This window comes from Lagopus muta, chromosome 24 (genome assembly GCF_023343835.1).
Source record: "Lagopus muta isolate bLagMut1 chromosome 24, bLagMut1 primary, whole genome shotgun sequence".
In the NCBI taxonomy this organism is placed as follows: domain Eukaryota; kingdom Metazoa; phylum Chordata; class Aves; order Galliformes; family Phasianidae; genus Lagopus; species Lagopus muta.
In genome coordinates this window covers 3,453,552-3,473,939 of record NC_064456.1, presented here as the reverse complement: position 1 = coordinate 3,473,939, position 20,388 = coordinate 3,453,552, and the positions used below count along the sequence as shown (strand labels likewise).

At 52.2% G+C, this 20,388-nt stretch overlaps 1 protein-coding gene across 2 annotated transcripts; it reads right to left on the bottom strand.

The window, feature by feature from the left end:
* Positions 1-2,206: 2,206 nt before the first annotated feature.
* On the bottom strand, positions 2,207-19,249 carry CTTNBP2NL (CTTNBP2 N-terminal like). 2 transcript variants are annotated; one of them, XM_048925756.1, is made up of 5 exons: positions 19,151-19,249; positions 15,823-15,930; positions 9,154-9,384; positions 6,941-7,048; positions 2,207-6,212 (listed from the first exon to the last, which is right to left on the bottom strand). In XM_048925756.1, exons 2-5 carry the CDS (start codon positions 15,919-15,921, stop codon positions 4,731-4,733), a joined length of 1,920 nt encoding a protein of 639 aa, XP_048781713.1. In that variant the 5' UTR covers positions 15,922-15,930; positions 19,151-19,249; the 3' UTR covers positions 2,207-4,730. The 2 variants fall into 2 exon arrangements, with proteins under 2 accessions (XP_048781713.1, XP_048781714.1); XM_048925757.1 differs by lacking the exon at positions 19,151-19,249 and adding an exon at positions 18,538-18,853.
* Positions 19,250-20,388: the final 1,139 nt, after the last annotated feature.

Genomic DNA, 20,388 nt, shown 5'->3' with positions numbered 1-20,388 from the left:
CCATTAGTGTATTTCTTGTCTTCCCGATAAGATCAAAGCATTCCAAGAGCCGGTCATTATCTTATTTTCAAGACAATTATACATCGTGGAGCACGGATTGATCCTGCCTCCAGCTGTATGCATTTATCTCTGTCTATCATCGTGTAATCTGTACCATCAGACACGGTGTGAGCACAGCCCATCAGCTGACAATGCTCACCCTGCTGCATTCTGCTTCACCCTTGGCTGCAGCGAACAGCAGAGCTGCACGGGGTGCCCACGTCCGCGTCCCCAACCCCACAGCCATCAGCACAGCCCCCTCCCAGCAGCCAAACGCAGGGCTGTGCTTGATCCCATCAACCGCAGCCCTCAACGCTTTGCACGGACGCAGCACCGGATGCACGGCGGCCAACTGCATTTGCGCTGCAGCGGTGATGCAAAGCGCAGCCTCCTCCTCGTGCACGGAGCAGAGCTGCTGTTCCCCGGCACTGCCAGGCTCTGCCCTGCCCCGACCCGGCCGTGGGGCGCAGCCGCCTGTGCGGTGCCTTCCGCTCACATAAACACATCTCCGGCAGCTCATGGCCCGCGAGAGCGGAGCTGTGAATTTTCATCTCTCAGCTAATCAACTCGCCCTCTAGTCCAAACTTGTCAGGAGTTTTATCCCTGCCCTGCCGGCCCTCCTCCCGGCCCACGGGTGACAGGAGACGTTCCCATCCCTCCCAGACACATCCAGCTGCTACAAAAACAAACAGCCTCCGCGGGCGATGCCTGCTGGCAGACAGCGCTGACCCCAACCCGCTGCCCCCGGCCCCATAACGCAGCACCACGCGGCGCAGCACCGGCACAGCGTGAACGGACGGCACGGCGGCGTTGCCCCGAACGGGCATTTATTAATGGCAGCTTCTTGCCGTCCTCCTGTGACAAAACATTAATCAAGCGCTGCCCTGGGAGGCTCCTGCGGATGAGAGGCAGCTGTGGTCGCGGAAGGCTCCCGGAAGCCCCGTCCTCTTTGGGAGCAGGATGAGACCGTCAGCTCTCTGTTCTGCTTCGTGCTGCATTACCTCCTGCCAGCCCCGCCGTACCTGTGGCCCTGCAGGTGCACGGAAAGAGCAACACAGAGCAGCGGCAAACGCACAGCACTGCAAGGAGCTCCGAGGAGGGGTTGCAGCACGCAGCCGTCCCCGGGGGCGATCGGCAGCAACGGGGCAAGCAGCTCTCGCTCGCCCGGCATCTCTGCTGCCGCTAGGCCGATCGCAGGAAGACTTTTCACAGCGGCTCTCGGCGCCCAAAGCGGGTCCGGGTTGTGCAAACAGCGCACGGTACCGGGCTGGGTCACAGCGAGGCGATGCGGGGCAGCAGAACCTCAGCGGCACCGCAACGGGACGCGCGCTGCCATCCCCGCGCACACAGCGCCCCCTGGCGGCCGGCGGCGGTTCCGCTCGTGCGGCACATCGCCCCGCGCCTGCAGGGAGCGCTGCGGGAGCGCCGCCCGCTGCATTGAGCTCCGCTCCGCAGCCGCCGAGGATCATCCATGTGCACCCAGCCTTCTCACCCGGTTGGGGCCGCTGCTGCGCTCCTCATCCCGGCCTGGGCCGGAATCACCTCGTTTTGCCCCTCTCTGCCGCCGGAGCAGAGCCGCTCCGCAGCATTGCCCCCAGCGGCACGTACAAAAGCAGCTGATTCCAGGTGAAACAGGACCATCCGTGCACCGAACGAAGACGCGTTCTTCTTTTCTCCAAAACAGAACCCGGCAACAACCCACAGCCCGCAGCCCTCACTCCAAAGCGAACCCCGCACTCCCAGCGCAGCCCCGGGCGCGGGCAGACACGGGAGCGGACTGACTGCTGACATAGAGAAACTGTGAGTCACAGCTCTGCCCGCCGCCCTCACCGGCAAAACAGAGCCGCTCTGTGCCGGGCTTTGCACGGCTGTGGCCCTGGGTTCACCCCGGGCGCTGAATGGGTGCAGTGTGCGGGGACGATGAGTCAGTGCCGCCCGCACGCACCGCGGCACCGCCCGAAAGCGCGACGGGCGTCGTTGTTTATAGGAAGGTTCGTCGCATTCCAGCAGCTCCAGGCTCGCATTCCGCCTCTGGCAGCACCGCAGCGCTCAGAGATGAACGACCAACCCGCACAGCAGCACCGAAAGCCGCATCCTTCCCACTCCCCGCAGCGGGGGGAGCAATGCCGGACCCCGCACGGCTCACAGCTCCAAAGGGCAGCTCGAGCAATGTTAAAAATAAAATCCTTTATTGATCGTACGAATGTTTAACACGTTTAATGCCGTCAGCTATAAGATTAAAGACTTCAGCTCGGTACGTTTGGCTTTACAAATGTACAAGTGTTAATGGATTAATACTAGAGCACGCGTCTTTGCACTTCATTATACTCCGTTCTCCAGTGACAACTCTTGCTTGTAACAGGTGTGAGTTCTAGGAGTGATATTTAGCTGCTTTCACACAGAGTCTACATGGACATTCTACCCTTAAGCTCCTCACTGAGTTAAATGGAGCCACTGCCATCTTTGTGCTTAATTCCCCCCCCAAAGATCGGCTGCTAGCAAAAATACATTCTTCTGCATACCCCTTCCCATAGTATATAGTAGAAGAAACAGTACTCAGTGCATTTCCTAATAAACTTCATCATAGCCTCTCTATAGAGCTATAAGGAGGGGGGATAATACAATTTACACCAACGTAAAAGCAAAGGAACGTGTTAAAGCAGTGTATACAAAGCCTTGCTTTTGAATCAAAAGCCACATGAGGGCCTGAACCCATCTGCCCATCCATCTCTAGGATTACACTCACCGAGAGGAGAAAACAAATCTGCTATGAGTGTTGAAAAAGAGGAGTAAATGTGCTTCCCAAAGGGCTGCTGCTGCTCCCAGGGGTGAGGAACTATGGCACAAACAGCACGACTTGAAGGTAGATGGGAATGGATCTGAATGTCTGTGCAGGGAGGGCAGCAGGGGCCCTGTGGGCAGCAGCCGCTCGACAGCAGCACACAGCTCTGATGTCCTGCAAAGGGAGACCCAGAGCTCAGGGAACTCATGAAGGTACAGCAGTGCATCCTCCCAGCTGCAGCCGGGCGTTTTCTCCTATGGCAAAGTGGGACGTGTTTTGTTTAATTAAATATTTAACGAGGCTGAAGGAGAAAGCAGCTCCGGCTGCAGGCAACCTGATGCTTCTGAGTGCAGGATCTGCTCGCAACCAACACCTGAAAAACGAACTCAGGGTTTTGCTCTCTGCCTCCACCCCCCAGCATCGCCCACAGGCACTGCTGACTGCATGGAGCCAAGCACTGCATGCAGAACGAGGGCAGAGCATCGCAGTGAGGGCTGCATATCCTGCACAGAAGCAGCTGCTCTGCCCCATTTCGGCCCACATCGCTTTTCTCGCCTCAAACTTCACCCTCTGCCCCTTGCTCTAAATGATTTTTCATCTCAGAGGATTCCCCTGCTCTCTTTTTATTCAGGAAAGGCTCCAGAATAGACTTTGATAATGCACTGTGTACTTAATACGTGTGTGTGACATTACCCACACACAGGACAGCAATTATTTGGTTCCCTATTTGCAGCAGCCAATGAAAGCCAAAAGACCCACAGCTAACTCCAGGTCAGCTGGATGCCATGGGTGCAAATGATGAACAGAATTATTGCTTTTGTGTAGAGTAGAAGATCCCACATTGGAAAAAACCTGTATCATATGGACTAGTGTTTTGGTTCTCTTGTTTTCAAGTAATAGCAAGACCTTGATAAAGTAATAGCAAGATCCTTTTCTCAGAAGTTCTACACACAACAGTAGAATGCTTAAAGAAAGTGGAAATTAAAAGGGACACACCAGAACCTGGAGTTCAGCCATCGAAGCACGCGGGATGTGCTACAGGAAGGCAAAAAAACTGCTTGGACATTGAATGCAGAATGATAGAATGGCTCAGAGGTCAGAGGGGACCTTAAAGACCACCTGGTGCCAACCCCTACCCTGGGCTGGGTGCCCCCCCAGCACATCAATAGGGCAGCCAACCCGACCTCTGAGGATGGGGCACCTGCAGTTCTCTGTTCCAGCACCTCACTGGCCTCACACACAGCAAGGAAAGCGGGTTGTATTGCTCAGTTCTACCCCAGGAAACTCACGTTGCTTCCCAAAAGCCATCCTGAGGGATGCAGCGTGGCTGTGGCTGCCGCAGCAGTTTGGTGCTCGCCTTACAGAATCCCACCAGACATTTGCTGACTGAACTGCAGCAAATGGAAAGAATCAAAACCAGTGTCGCCCCTAAACATTCACGACTCACGGAAGGATTTGATCCTGCAGCTAGATGGTCCCCATCCTCACCTTTTCCAGAGGATCACATTCATATTGGAATGCAGGCTTAAGTTCAGGCACTTCTTTTTTTTTTATATATATATATAAAATGTTCATCTGGAGTAAAAAGTCTGCAGAAGCTTTTTCTGCTTAGTTTCTAAGTAGCGTTTCAGTCCCACTTTAGCTTGATAGGTTAAGGACCAGTGCAGGGTTCCTGTTACTGATTTGACTGTTGCCATGAGACGTTTTGAGGCTGCTGTATATAGCTGTAGTTAAGGTTTCTTCATAAACAAAAATATTTTCCTACCTATTAAAAAAGGGAAAAAAAAAATATACTAAATGCTTTATACAGACAGATTCTGCTACTATGGAAATAAATAACACGGAGTGGAAAAAACAGTGCCTCAGCTCCAGCTAAGCCACGGAATGTCACGTTCACATTTGCTGGAGACTAGCTGCTGGTTGGCAGGAGGATCTCAATGTCTTTGCCATTGGACACCACAGCGTTGTTGGAGCAACTGCTTGCCACGTCCATGGCAGCACCCAGGGAGGATGACTGAGAAGAGGCTTTGGTGAGCGGAGCTGGAGCAGCAGGAGACTGAGCCAGGCCAGGTTTCTTTGGAGGAATGGGTGGAGGGTTCCCTCTTTCCACTCGAGGGATGGTCGGTGACTTAATCCCAGGAGACAACGGGCTGAGCGGGCTGGAAACCTTGCCAGGGCTCGGAGAATGACCAGATTCACTTTTAGGGCTCACAGCATTTGCCAGATTTCGATAGTCCGTGCCAAAAGGTGAGCTGTTAGGGGAGACGGGTTTAATCGGTCCCTGCTGGCTGGTAAATCTGGACAGGACCTGAGTGACCGTGTTGCGTGCTAACTGCTTGGCAGCAGAGTTATCTGCTAGAGTCGGAGACAGATCCCGTGCTGGTGGGCTCTGCAGGCCGCTGCACTGATGGTCCTGTTCAGCTTGAGACTGAAACTTGTGCCGAGCTGCATGGAAGCGCTGATTGATCCCCACCTGGTAGGAGGATTGGTAACCAGGGCTGCCTGCAGGAGCTCCCACCAAGCGTTTGCTCAGAACGGGTGAGGAGCACGGAGACGGGGTGAGGGAGGAGGCAGCCGTGCTGCTGGGAGACAGGGAAACCCCGCTGGAAGGGAGCTGGGCCAGCAGGTGCACCGGTGACTCCGTTCTTAGGGGAGAACTTCCATTCTCAACTGTGTTCTCTGGTGTTGCCCCAGTGGGTTTCTCCTTCTGCACTTGGCTCTCCGCAGCGTTTGCCTGCGGCTGCTCACCACCTGCTTGAGTGTCAGTGTCGCAATGACCGTTGGATTTCGCATGGGAATGAGTAGGTGTAGGAGGGCTGGGAAATGCAGTGTGCACAGCTTTGCTTGCACCAGCAGGATTTGCTCGGTCTGCTTGTGGAAACTCTGTCTGGCATGACACAGACTTGATGGCAGGGCTGTCAGTAGCAGTGCCTCTGGACGTCACAGAGACACTTGGCTGCGAAGGCTCAGTAGGACCGTGCTCCTGGCAAGCAGCCTCCAGCTCTTTCAGGGCTTTCTTCAAAGATTCCACTTCTTCTTTCAGTGCTTTTGTACGGTTCTCTTCTCTGTTCAGCTTGGCTTTCAGCTGTTCTCTTTCAATGTCGAACTCCGAGAGTTGCTTTTCTACTTGTGCTTCCATCTGTAAGCCCCGCTTCCTCTTGGACGCCAGCTCCTCCTCCAGCTTACTCACCTTACTCTTCTCTTTTTCCAATTTCAAGCTCAGTTCTGCCGTCTTCTGACTCTCTTCTGCTGCTTTGGCAGTGGCTTTCTTGCACTCTACAACAAGCATGGAGGACAGCTGCTTGTGGCGTGCCCTCTCCTCCTCCAACTGACTCGAGAGCTTCTTCTGCTCCTTCTCAAACTTTTTCACCTGGGATTTTTCAAACTCCAGCTGGAAGAAAGAAGCAAAGGAAGACTGTAAGGGAAACACAACACCTCCTGAAAGCAAACAAAGCCCAACAACCCAAAAGCAAAAGGGGTTACTACACGTGTTGGAAATATTCCCCAGAAAAAGATGGCCGTGCCTAAGATGAATAAAGCAGTTCTGCCTCTGGTGTCTGCAGGACAGCCTTGTACAACAAGGAGCTCTGCTCACGTGTATTAAGGATTATTACTTACCAGTAGTTACACTGCATATAGAATTCAGTTGGCAGTGAGCTGCACGCAGCTGCCATGAACTGATCTGAGCAGGTGATCTGAAGCAAATCTTCCTTCCACCCCATTTACTGCTTTGTCAGTTTGCCTTTTAGAAGCACTTAAAGTGCTGATGTGTTATGTATGTTTATTAAAGCCTGCAGTGCTTCAGTAACGGAAAATAGCAGCTTAAATATTTATTATAATCTCTGAACAACCCCCCTAGGAGACCTTTCATGACTTATTCTCATTTTCGAGTACTAGAAAGCATCATCACTTGTGAGCAGAGCTCTGCTCTTGAGAACCACACAGATTTCAGGCTGAAGTAAGACTGCAAAGCACTCATCTACAAACAGCTTACCAGAAAACTAAGGCTGCTTTTCCTATTGAAATAATAAAAGCTGGGGTAGCCTTACAGAGCAGCAAGACCCTGATATTCTTTTGACACTGAGGTGTGATCTGGCCCCAGTAGCCACAAGGCTGTACCTGCTGGGTGAGCCTCTCCCGCTCCTTCTCCAGCATGTAGGTGACATCATCTCCCTCTGCCGTGTCCTGGGCATGCCTCTGCCTCTCCTCCTCCAGGTCCAGGATCACCTGCCAAACAAACATTGGTCACCATAGTGCCCTGCTGTGCTCATAAGGCTGAGCAAAACACAGAGACCTGCGCCCGCTCTGCAGCCAGCTTATATGAAAGAGCCACCACTGTGGCCTCAGGCATCTGAGCACAACAAGTCACACTGTCATTATTTCATAGTTGGGCCAGAAAGAAACAAGAAAAAATCCCACACTTCACAAGTCCCCACTTTATTCTCTAAGAGCCAGGCTGCATTTTGTGCTCCAGAGGCTCGTGTCATCTGTCACAAGGCTGTACCTTACCTGCCACTGGCTGCACTGTGCCCTCATCAGCACCTCCTGTCTGCACCTCCAACAAAGCCAGCAGGAGCAGAGCACAGGGCACCACAGGCTGCAATTTGCACACAGATTGCCCCATTTGAGGACTGCAGAGCGAAGTTTATTTTAAAGAACATTCATTTGTTCTTCCACTTCAGAAGAAGATGAGCTCTTGAAATGCAACTGCTTGCCATAAGGACCCAGTTAAGGAGCTCCTTCAGTTTTTATGCTGAATTAGATGAACTGAAATTCTATTAACTCAACAAGAAGAAAGCCAAATATGGTGGAGTCTCTTGGGTAAGTTTGCATCACCCTCCAGACCTCCAGGCTTTCCAAAAAGCAGTCACCAGGAATTTACAGCAGCTTCTCAGTCTTCCTGCAATTTAGGCTTCCAAACAATGCTTGCATATCTTTCAAGTACACAGGGAACCTTTTTATTAGAGGAAAAGGGGGGAGGGGAGGGGAAATCTGATTTTCCTGTGAATATTTAGCTGGATTCTTGTCTGAAAGGTGACACACATCATGCTTCCCATGACTCCCAGCACCAAGGGGCAGCTGAGAGCTCCAGCTGCCAGCACTCAGCACAGCAATGGGAAGTCCAGCTGGCTGCTCACATCACTGTGAAGTTTCTGCATCAGGAATGCTTCACACTCCTCACAGACTGAAAGAACCTTGCTCTGTCTTATCCCCATCAAAACAGATGCAGTAGCTAAAAATACACTTGAATTTGGCGCTGTAAAGCTAGCTGCTGGGTGCCACTCTGATGCAAGCAAAGGCAAAATCCCAGCTACTTTACAGTATGTGAGGCACTGGAACAGGTTGCCCAAGGAGGCTGTGGATGCCCCATCCCTGCAGGCATTCAAGGCCAGGCTGGATGTGGCTCTGGGCAGCCTGGGCTGCTGGTTGGTGACCTGCACACAGCAGGGGGTTGGAACTGGATGAGCATTGAGGTCCTTTGCAACCCAGGCCATTCTAGGATCGTGTGTGAAGAGGTTGAGACACAGTGCTGCAATGCAGGTCCTAAAGATGCACCTGAGGGCTCCTCCCAGGAGCAGATTCCAGTGACACACTTTTGGGTATTTCCTCTCAGCCCCGACCAGGCAGCAGAACCAAATATTTCACCATTTGGCTTGCTGAGATTTACTGCAGGACAAGAATAACCCCATGTAAACACAGATTTGTGTGTTTGTTTTCTTAAGAGCTAAGTAGTTACACAAAGAGAATGCAGTGTAGTGGGGCTTTGAGTTCTGTACACTGTGGCTTTATCCTCCTCTAATAAACTCAGGCGTGCCAGAGGGGCAAACCTATGGGAAGAAGCCTGATAGAAAATCACTGATGGCACCACATCCAAGGTACACTTCATGTACAAGTGAGTTATTAAAGAGACCAAACAGCACGAAAAGCAGCTTTGGCCATGTCACACTGTGTCAAGAAAGTCATCTTATAGGAGGCACTCTCCCATAAATAGTGGTACCAGATCCTTGATGATCATGGAGAACAGTGATATGTCTGCTGAGAATTCAACCATCCAGGAATTCTCTGACATTTGGTACTACATCTCTTGGTTCTGGGCAAGCTAATTCCTTCTGCATGTTCTTAACAGAAACCTCTTGAATGCATTTCAAATGTTATCATTGCAGTTGCTGAGCCTCCCAGTTGCATCACGCAGAGTGGCAAAAAGCTCTCATGAAGGTGCACAGTCCTTTCAGTCACCAAAATCCAAGGCATTTCAGTGTTTTTATTGAAAGCAACACATTTTCAAAATGCAACTACTAAACTCTGCACAGCTTATTTGAAGCAAAACATACCTTTCTGTGCCTGCTTTCTGCAGCAGCTAGTTGGGATAACATCCTTTCCTGCATATTCTTGCAATGTTTCATCACCACCTTCAGGATGGATAAGGGATTGGTGCATACTGGCTGCTTTTCACCATGATTTGCCTCCTTCAGGGCTTCAAAATCTCTCTGCAAAGCCATTAATGGATCACTGATGTTGTACTTTCCATAGCGCTCTTCAATGAAGGTGTCTCTGTGCTGGGCCTGCCGTATCAAAACAAATTTGCATTTCAATATACTTATAATACAACCCTTGCTAAACGATAAAAGGAAATCATTGATAGTTCAGACCCCCCTTCCCTGATTTTCTACTTAAAGGTAAAGAAATGCCAGCAGTCTGACACATGATGGCCCATTATCTGCTGTGTCAAGTTAAAAGCACTTAGCTCACAGATGAGAACAAGGCAGTAATTCGTATGGCAGAAGGCAGTCAAGCAGTTGACCCCCTGAGCAGGGCAGCCCATGTCCATGTGGAGATGGGCCCCATGGGCCATGGATGGACACGGCCAGGCTGGATGTGGCTCTGGGCAGCCTGGTCTGCTGGTTGGTGACCCTGCACACAGCAGGGGGTTGGAACTGGATGATCCTTGAGGTCCTTTTCAACCCAGGCCATTCTGTGATTCTATGACATTGCTGATGAAGGCACTTTGAGCACAGAACAACGTCAGCATCGCTGTGCACTTCCTCAGCAGGAACACGAAGGGCAAACCATCACCAAGCATCACCCATTTCTTACAGGATTGCTTAAAGACATCTTTTAGGTAGGAGAGCCCCGGTCTGACTGACAAATACTTCTTTCTTTGCTCTCTTTTCATTGCAACGGGTGCTTTCTGACATCTCAATAAACAGCACTGAGAAATAAAATGCTTCCCTCAAGCATAGAGCAGCGAGTGGTGCTCCAGACACTGCAGCTGGAGCAGAAAAGCAAGCTGATGTAACAGAACTGTATAGCTCAGAGGACAGACGTGATGCACATTAAATCTTTATTTCAAATACCAACAGAGACTTCTCAGTCCTGTTTATACTCTAAGATGCAGCCACGTGATGAGCATGGGAAAAAAATAGCAACCAAAGGCAACCATTGCTCCCTCTAAGGGAAAAACGTATGGGTTGCCTTGGAAAAAGGAACAACAAAAGCACTTCTCTCTCCACGTCTCCTCCACAATCAAACCCACTCGGAGACATTTGTCCCATCAGGCTGATGTGGAGCTGAATTCTAACCCTTGCAGCAAACAAACATGCTCCCAAGCACTGCTCACCTCTTCCTGGGAAAGCTGGGTGTGACGGTTCTGTGCTTGATCAGAGCTTAAGATATCATTCCAAATTTACATTTGGGGAAAGAAAAAAAAAAAAGAGGAAGGAAAAGCTTAGCCCTGGAAATGGGAGGGCAGCCCTGGATAATGAGCCACCCATGAGTTAGTGAATCACAGGAAAAAACACAGCCTTTTTGTCTTCGTGCTGGGGTGGGGAACTTCAGCTATGCTGAAGAATTCATAAAAATGACTCCAGCAAACCTGTCTCCAAGAGTCCAGGGGATGTGTGAGTGACTCAGGCATGGCAGAGGAGCTGCCCACCAGGTGAGCCCCTGGGGACGCCCCAAGCAGTGCTGTGCCCCTGGCTGGACAGCAGGGCAGCCCTTCAGTTTGCTTCTGGTCCTTCTTCCCAATCAAAGCTCAAGGAGCTGGGATTTACCACCCTGTGTGAGATTCACACCTGCTGCACGCAGCCTCTGGTTCTCGTGCATTCAGAGGCTGCAGAAATAGCTGCACTCCCACCCGTGCTCCTGGTCAGCACTGGGCTCTGAGCTCTGCTGCAGGTCAGGCAGTTTATTTCCTGCTGGGAAAGAAGTTCCTCCTCGCTGTTTTGAGCAACTCAGTACTTTCCTGAAGGAGCCCGACAGCCAGATGAGCTGTGACAGCATTGATGGCATGTGAATGTGAAGCAGAGCACCAACACGAATTAAAGCTGTCCAAAGTGCAAAAAATACCCTGTAACCAGCTCCCCCTACATCAAATACTGCTGGTTTACGGTGCTGCTTTGACATCTGGGCCACTGCACACCTGAAAATGCAGATTCTGCAGGTGAAACTCAGTACTGCAGGGCCATGAGGTGCCACAGCCATCAGGATGATGGGGACAGTCCCAGGAACGCCACACTGCAGTCACCCCAAGGGTGGTCCTGCACAGCTTTGGGGCCATCCTTTCCCCCAGTGCCCTCCCATCATACCAGGGTTACACACAAACAGCTCCAGCAGCCTTCACTCTGAACTGGAATTCAGTCTTAAATGCACTTTTTGTTCAACTTTCCAAACAGCAGCAGCTCAATGATGGGAGAGAAATACTCCACAAATGAGCTCAGCGTGGAAGAATCAGCTTAGATCTCAGATCCCACTGACTGTAACAGAAACCCACTGGAAACGGAGCTTCAGAGCAAAGAAATCATTTCTCAAAAAGCACTGCTAACCCAGGAATACAAGATCCAATCTGCAAAAGCAGAGATGACATTCTACATACATCCCACAACATCACTGCTCTTAGAAGGAAGGTGCAATCTCCTGCAATTAGATCTCTGTATCACCTCGAATATCTGTGCTTCTGCTGCCAATACAACCAGAGCTGACAGAGCTGGAGGGATGATTCCTGTGCAGACGAGCAAAGCAAAGCCTCACTGTGCAACAAGAGACTGTTTTCTCCTGGGATTTCTGTGCTGCTTTGGGCTGAATTTTTCCCATCTTTTTGTTTTTTTTTCCCCTTTAATAAAAGATTTCCTTTTACCGAAGCCTTGTTTATGAGACAGCATTTTCTCTGCCTTCAGTAATTTTTACAACTCATTTTACTGGAACACCAAGAGGGGAATTTCCAAGTGTTTTTCTGGACACGACGCAGACTGCGATGCCGGAGCGTGGGATTTAACTCAGGGCACGACACAAACATGTGTTAATTAACCACAGTTACTGCATAGGCAGTACAAACACGCACAGGAGTTCCTCCTTCATGTTGCAGAGTGGCATAATCTGTAAATAGCTTCTCCCTGCCTCCAACTTCCTTATTAGCTTTGTTCCATGGAGCCTGGAAGTCGAGCAGGGCCGGGGGCCCAGCGGAGCTCACCGTGCTGATGGCAGCATGCAGCAGGGATATCACTCACACACAGTGCTCTGAACCACCACCATCATGCTGCAAACCAACAGGAGCACGTGCCCACGGGAGGGCTGTTATCAGCTCTGAGCAATGTGAGAAATGTTCTCAGCAAACACGGAGTGGCACAGAACTGCAGCTCCCCATCTCAGTGCCAGCCCCCAAAGCTGTAAGAACAGCAGTCAGAAAAGCCGGCGTTGCAGATCGTGCAGAGCCCTGCTGGATCTCAGCTGCTCTATAAGCCCACCCTGCCCCATCTGCAAGAGATTAGCAGCACCTGTAGTGGGTTTTTACACTGCTGAACTTTTTCCTATTGAAACAGAGAGGTCGATGCTTTTGTTTGTTTGTGCACTGTAAGTAAACTTGCAAAGCCACTGACAAATGGACATTTAATTGTGCAGTGCGTTAATACTGCCAATTACCCAGGTTGGAAGGGAAGCAAGGAACTCCAGCTCACGGTCCTCAGCACAAAACAGTTTCTGCTCCAATGCATATTGCCTCCGACCTTACCACAAAGGAATCTGCCAGAAAGCTGCTTCCTGTTCTCCAAAAATAAACAACTTCATTTCCAGCGTGCAGAGAACTCTCATTTGAGGAGCAGGGAACTGTGCTCTGAATTACCCACACAGACAGGGAAATACCAAATGGCTCTCAGCAAACCCACCAGCAGTTTCTGCATGCAGAGTGAGAGCCCTGCCCGCAGCGTTGTGCAACCCGACAGCATCTGGGTTTTTTGGATGATTTAGATATGATTACAACGACAGGAAAGGAGATTTAAGGGCTGCTCTGCAGAGAACACTGAGATTTATGCAGTAGACAGGAAGCGATTTTTGGTTAAACAGAGAAGACAGCGAGGGCAAGTTGGAATAGGGAGAGGCATTAATTAGAGATGACCTAACAACTGCTCTTTATGATCTGAATCCAAGCACCTGAGCAGTGCCTCCATCGCCCTCCAAACCTCCCCAGATGAGCCCTGGAACTGTGCAGGCAGGACTGAAGTGTGGAGGAGCAAAGTGCCAGGCAGGGGGACCTCATGGAAGGGGAAAGCTATTTTGGGATCTGTCATCTGTGCGCATGGATCCTCTGCTAAATGCCAGATGGTGAATGCTTTCCTTTAAGCACACAGGATATCAATTAGTGCAGGCTGTGCTATAATCAAATTACAAGTTGACAAATTAAGGCACTTTTCCTATGCAAGCTCTTGCTCTTTCCTCCAAGGTAACACAGGGTCTGTCTCAAGAACCCAAAGGGGTCAGAAGTATTAAACTTGAATTGGAGGTCAAAGCAGCCCAGGGAGAGCTTGGCGTTTGGAGCTGTGCAACCACCAGGTTACAGCTTTCATTTAATTACTCCTCAGTTATGAGTCCCAGGCAATCTGTGCCAAAAGGTATTTCAACCGTGTTAAACTCCTCCTGCAGGAGAGAACTGCAGGTTAAACTTCAACAGGAAGGTGTGCGTGGAATACCTATGGAATGGAGCAACGTTCCTTGCAGTGGTCCTCTGTGCTTCCCTGTGTGCACTGCACGTGGTTTGGGAAGGCAGCAGTGCTGCTCCTACATGGCAAAGCTACCATCAGCAAAATAAAATGGCAGTAAGAGTGAGTATCCCAACTGTTTTAAAGGGGCAAAGCTGTACCTGACAGCACCTCAACCACTCCTACTGACGTGCCATAATTACAGAGCCCTGTCTCCTGAGTAGTTTTCCTCTCTGAGAAAGCAGTAAGGAAGTTGAAGTAAAGCCAGGTTAGAGTGAGGTGCAGCCCTGTGATGCTGCTCCCTGAAATGGGAGGCACAGAACCACTCTAGAGGATGGGATTTCTTCATGGCACCGTGCTTCCTTCAGACATCAGTACCAAAGTTCACCAAACGCAAGAACAGTTCAAAAGGCCAGAAATGACACAGGATGGCCTGGGTTGGAAAGGACAACAATGATCGTCTCATTTCAACCCTCCTGCTGTGTGCAGGTCACCAACCAGCAGCCCAGGCTGCTCAGAACCACATCCAGCCTGGCCTTGAATGCCTGCAGGGATGGGGCATCCACAGCCTCCTTGGGCAACCTGTTCCAGTGCACCAGTACCAAGCAGCCTGCACCCCATGCATGCTCACCCCAAGGTTTCCAATCCACACAAGTCTCACCCAGCACAGATAAAACTCAGGCTGCCAAAGGCAGTGTTTTGTTCATTCCTTCCTAAGGAGCGGGGGCAAATCGCCAAGAAACACCTAATAAAGACACAAGGGCACGACAACAGCACGAAGCTGAGCATTACAAGAGGGAAGCCAAGAGCCTTAACGCAACAAAGCACAACCAGCACCAAGTGGAAGCTGCTCAGCAAGAACTGAAACTGTCAGCATTACATTTAGCATGGGAAAACAAACAGCAGATTTGAAACCACACGCTGGTACTGCCTGCATCTCGTGCAGACAGACCCGTGACAATCCATATCCTCCTCCTGGATGGTGAATGCTTTAATTTTAACGAGCAAACCAGAAAGATTAACTGCTATTTGTGTTAGCTAGATGTGGCCTAACCACAACAAGTGCTGGTGCAGTTTAGAGAAGGATTTGCACATAGCCAGCTACAGGCATTACTGAGCAATGCGTGTCTGACTGCCGACAGATCAAACCTGCAGAACACCTTAATTCTTATTGGTGACAACGTGTGACAGGACAGGAATAATGGTCCCTCCGACAGCCCTTTGTGAGTGCACACCCAGCAGAGCTGCACAGCCATGCCGGGAGGAGCCTGTTCCCACCTGAGCTCATTGCTGTACTCAAATAATTACAGCTGTCAGAGCATAAACAGATGCAATCGTTGGTTGGCAGCACCAAATCACGGATGAAAATCAGGTTTGTCAGCACTCAGCATCCCCCGGATATCTGTGGCAATCATGGAGAATGCACGACAGCCACTCCTGCCTCACACTGCAGCAGGGAAGGTGCCATCACAACACAGCCAGAGAGACCTCAATCCACTAAGGGGAAAACAAGCAACAAAATGGTTTCCAGCCAAAGGGGAATTTTTCAGTTCCTCAGGTCGAGTGCCAGCAAAGCACCCCAGAGCAGGGGGGGGTCAAAGAGGAGTCAGGAGGGACACACAGCACTGCCTCTGCCAGCAGCACCTGCCCACATCAGCTCAGCATAATGCAAAGCCACGGAGGCTTTTTTCTTCGTGTGATGTCATTCTCAGCAAAGAACTCATCTGTGCTCCCTCCTGGAGGGAAGTTCTGCTTTAGGATTCCTTCCCTACTAAGTCAGAACACAACCAGCAGAGGAAGTCTAACAGACCTTCTTCTTTTCTCAGGACAGCAGAACTCTTTATCAGAACTGATGAAAGCACACACGCAGCACTGCAGCTAAACACTGAAACGCCTCTTGCAGCAAGCTTACAACAGATTTGGAGGCTCAGAGCAATATACAAATTTATTATCTAATACTGTTGGTACTAAGACAGGATCCTAAACCAGTAGCGCTGTTGACACTTGTCCCTTATCAGGGCACTTACAACATACCTTTAAGGCTTCTATGACAAGATCCCTTGCTTCTAACTCTCCCTCCAGAATGCTGAACAGTGTCAGTAGCTCTGGTTTGCTGAGTTTTTCCAGATTCATCCTGAAAACCTGAAAAACAGAAGGCAGAATATCAATACACACAGAAACACCTCGCACATGAAGTTGTGACGCATAATCTCTATTTAACTTCAGCTCCCAGTTTTCCAGCCTGCAGCTTCCCTGTGGGAAAGCAGAGCATACACAACACAAACGCTTTGCTCTCCTCTGCTCCACAGACCAGTTGCAGAAGATTCATTTTTCACCTCTTCCCAAAGGGTCACGAACATATGAACACCCAGACGGTGCAGGCAGAGCCTAAGGGCCAATGCAACAGCACAACCTTCCCCAGGAACCAGTTAATGGGAGAGCAGGGATATTTAGAAGCAGTGCTACTGTGGGTTGCACATCTGGATCCCACAGCTGCAAACAGCACTGAGGCTGAAGGCAGTGATGAACGCAGCCCAACTTGGGCCACCTCCACAAACCCAATGGTGAGCTTAGCATTGCAGTACGTGTCGGAGGAATGCCATCCTGCACTGCTAATGGAACAGGCCCAAAGGAAAAAAAGAAAAAGGAAAATCAATGCCACTGAAAGCATGCATTTAATTACTATTCTTTCAATACTGCCATCATTTATGAAACATAACTTCACTGCTCATGCAAGAATGAGGATTCAACACCTGAACTCCATGCACAGAAAGCTGTTTTTCACCTCTTCTATATCTCTGCCAACACACTTTCACTGGCCTCTACTACACCTCTATGTTATATTACTTTACTAGCAAACAACAACAATCATTTCTCCTACTAAACCCTCATCCCCGATGGAAATATTCCTCATGCTGACAGTCTCATGCTCTGCAGGTTGGTCAGAAAACACCCTGCGACAAAAGAGCCCCTCAGACCTCCAACCCCACAGCAGAGGTCAGCAGGAGGGTTTAACCCCCACAATCCCAGCAGCCACAACATTCAGCTGAACTCCCATTTTTCTGGAGCCTTTGCTACTTCACAACCCATTTGCATAGCGGTGCCTCTGGAGAATCATGCCCAAACACAAGTTCTGTCTTGTTTGCACCACAGCAGTTTTCCAGTTGCTGGGAACAGAAAGTTCTGCTTGCAGAGCACTAAGCAGCCTTCGCACAGCAGGAGAAATCACAGGTCTGCTTTGTGGCAGCCCTGCTCATCAGGCAGATCTCTCACCATTCAGCTTTGGGCAGCAGCTGCACAGAAGGGCAGCCTTCCTACAGCCTCTACAGGGCCATCCCATCATTGCTGCTGCTCTGAGCCCAGCACCAAGGGGCTGCAAGCCAACACAGGCCCCAGCAAAACAGAGCTGCACTCTGCTCCCAAAGCAGTGATGCTGAAGCTCCTTCCGCCCCGAGTGGCAAAGGGCAACCAGCAGCTGCAGCCACTGCAGGCACTAATCGCTTCTATATGCTAAATGCCCCCATTGTGACTCACACTTCTGCATTAGAAGAAATAAGCCGTGCTATTCTTAACGTGCCTCCCTGCTTACACTCTTTAATCAGCTTCACAAGAGAAACAAGCCCTGCCCTGAAATACACCCTGTGTGCACTCCCAGAAGCGAAGCAGAGCAGCACTCACACGGCAGCAGCCCTGTGGCTGTGCTGAGCTCTGCACAGCACTCGGCCCAAAGAGCTGATGAACACACAGCTCTGAGCCCCAGCAGCACCAACCCCCGAGCCCCTTTGCACAGGGACACATCCCTCCTCTCAGCCCTTATGAACAAACTGTGGCAGCTCTGTTTCACCGCTGTCCTGTGCTGCCTGGTCCCATCACCCAAGAGAAGCACCATCATCCCATTTCACATCACAACGAGGTCTGGAAGCCCCGCAGGACTCACTGCCCCTTACATTACAGAATCACAGAATGGCCCAGTGTGGGAGGGACCTCGAGGATCACAAAGCTCCAACCCCCTGCCACACACCTCCACATTTCATACCAGCCCAGGCTGCCAGGGCCCCATCCAACCTGGCCTTGAACACCTCCAGGGATGCATGGGGCATCACAGCCTCTCTGGGCAGCTGTTCCAGCACCTCACCACTCTCATAGCAAAGAACTTCCCTCTGACATCCAACCTCAATCTTCCCTCCCTCAATTTCAAACCATTTCCCCTTGTCCTGCTGTTATCTCCCCTTTCCAAGAGTTGATTCCCCTCCTGTTTGTAGGCTCCCTTTAGGTACTGAGGCTGCAATGAGGTCACCCTGCAGCCTTCTTTTCTCCAGGCTGAACAAGCCCAGCTCCCTCAGCCTGTCCTCATAGGGAGGTGCTGCAGCCCCCTGATCATCTTTGTGGCTCCTCTGGACCCTCTCCAACAGCTCTCTGTCCTTCTTGTACTGGGGGCTCCAGACCTGGACACAGCACTGCAGGTGGGGCCTCACAAGAGCAGAGCAGAGGGGGACGATCACCTCCCTGTCCCTGCTGGCCACCCCTCTGCTGATGGAGCCCAGGATCCCATTTGCTTTCCAAGCTGTAATCACACACTGCTGGCTCATGTTCAGTTTTTCATCCACCAGGACCCCCAGGTCCTTCTCTGCAGGGCTGCTCCCAAGGACTGCTCCTTCCAGTCTGTATAAATGCCTGGGATCCATCCGGCCCAAGTGCCAAACCTTGCACTTTATTGTGTTGAACCTCATCAGGTTCACCCAGGCCCACCTTTTGAGTCTGCTGAGCTCCCTCTGAATGGCATCCCTTCCTTCCACATTCAGTCACCCAACCCGAGCAGAGCACCCAGGCAAACCGCAAGGACGGCGTTATTTAGTCTGCAGACATAAATATTATTCCTCGGTCGGAGATAAACCCCCACCTTTGGGCAACGAGCGACGGCTCACAGCATAAACACGGATAACGCCTAAACGTAAACTTCCTCTCCGCGGTGCATCGGGCAACCGCAGCGTCTCCTCAACCGACCCCAACCCAGCGCTCCCACCCCGCACCGCCGCTCGGCCCTACGGACGGCACCGCTCCGCTTCTCCCCCCGTACAGCCCACACGCCCGGAGCCGTTGTCCCGTCCCCGGGGAGGGGCGGCATCGAGGGGGCGGTGACGGCCCGGATCGCCCACGGGAACGCGGAGGGGCAGCGGACGGACAAACGGGGCGATACCAACGTCGCCCGCACGCAGCGGGCCGGGATCGCCGCTCCCCGCTGCTCCGCAGCACCGCCCCCCGGAGCCCCGCATCCCGCGCTGAGCCCCCGCTCGCAGCCCGGCCCGGCGGTGCCGCCCCCCGCCCCACCCGCAGCCCGCAGTAAGGCCCCACCGGCGCGCACCTGCCGCAGTCCCTCCGGACGGAACAGCACCGCTGAAAACGGACCGCGCCTCCACCGCCCCCCGGAGCCGCACGGCCCGCAGCACCGACCTGCCCTGCCCCGCCCCGCCCCGCCCGGCCCGCGCCGCCGCCGCTGCCGCCGCCGTTCAGCCCCGCGCCCGTGCAGCCCCGCCCCTGCGCGGTGCCCGCTGAAGGACGGCCCGGCCGCCAATCAGCGCCGCCGCCGGGGCCGCCCGCGGACCAATCCGCCGTCAGGAGGGCGGGGAGAGGGCGTGGCCCGGCCGGCGGCGGCGGGAGCGACCAATCGGTCGGCTGGACCAGGGCGCTGGGGGCGGGGCGCGGGCTGAAATCCCTTTTGTTCGCGGCGGCGGCGGCGGAGAGAGCGGGCGGCCGTGATTGGCGCGTCATTTCCGGCGCGGGCGGGGGGACGGGGCCGCTCCGGGCGAGGGCGCTGTCCGGGGCCCCCAGCCGAGCCCCGCCCCCTCCCCGCGCCCCCACAGCGCCCCCCCGCGGCGCTCTCGGCGCTGTGCCCGGCCGGAGCTGAGCGTGGCTCCACAGCGCCCCCACGCGGCCGCCGCCCTGCCCTGCAGCTCCGCCCGAGCGCGGCTTCTCAGCGCTCCGGAGCGCCGCTGCGGTCCCGGCCCGTTCTCTTTCGCGCAGCGCTTTTCCTTTGCGTATTTGAATTCTTCGTGTTTCGACCGATCTGTTTCTCCGTGGCACCTCCTCCTGTCGTTCCTCCCGTTTCCCACCACTCACTTCCATCGTGCCGTGTAGGGACGGAGCGCCTGCAGTGTACGAACACGTCCTTTGGTTATTTCTAAAGCACTGCAAACTCATCTGTGCGAGCTTTTGGAACGCCTGGACCTCCTTTTTTTATTTCCAGTTCTGGGGATGGGGATGGATAGTGATAGTTCACATGGGTTCCCAGTGTCGTATCAATGAGTCACACAGTGCAGCCACTGCCACTGCCCACAACTGTCAGATAACAGCAGGGCTGCAGCAGAAGAGTTTATCTCTGCTCATCAATCTGAGCTTATCTCCACGCCCAATTACAGGTTGTGCAATTTTAGACCTTCTACGTGGTGTATATAAGATAAGCACTACAGAACACCAGAGAGAAATGCATTAACGTTCTGGTGTTCTTGCATGCAATATAGCTACATCCCAAATGCCATCCCGGCCTGATTGCATGGCTCTGCATGGCACAGCACAGCACAGTGTGGTACAGCACAGTGTGAC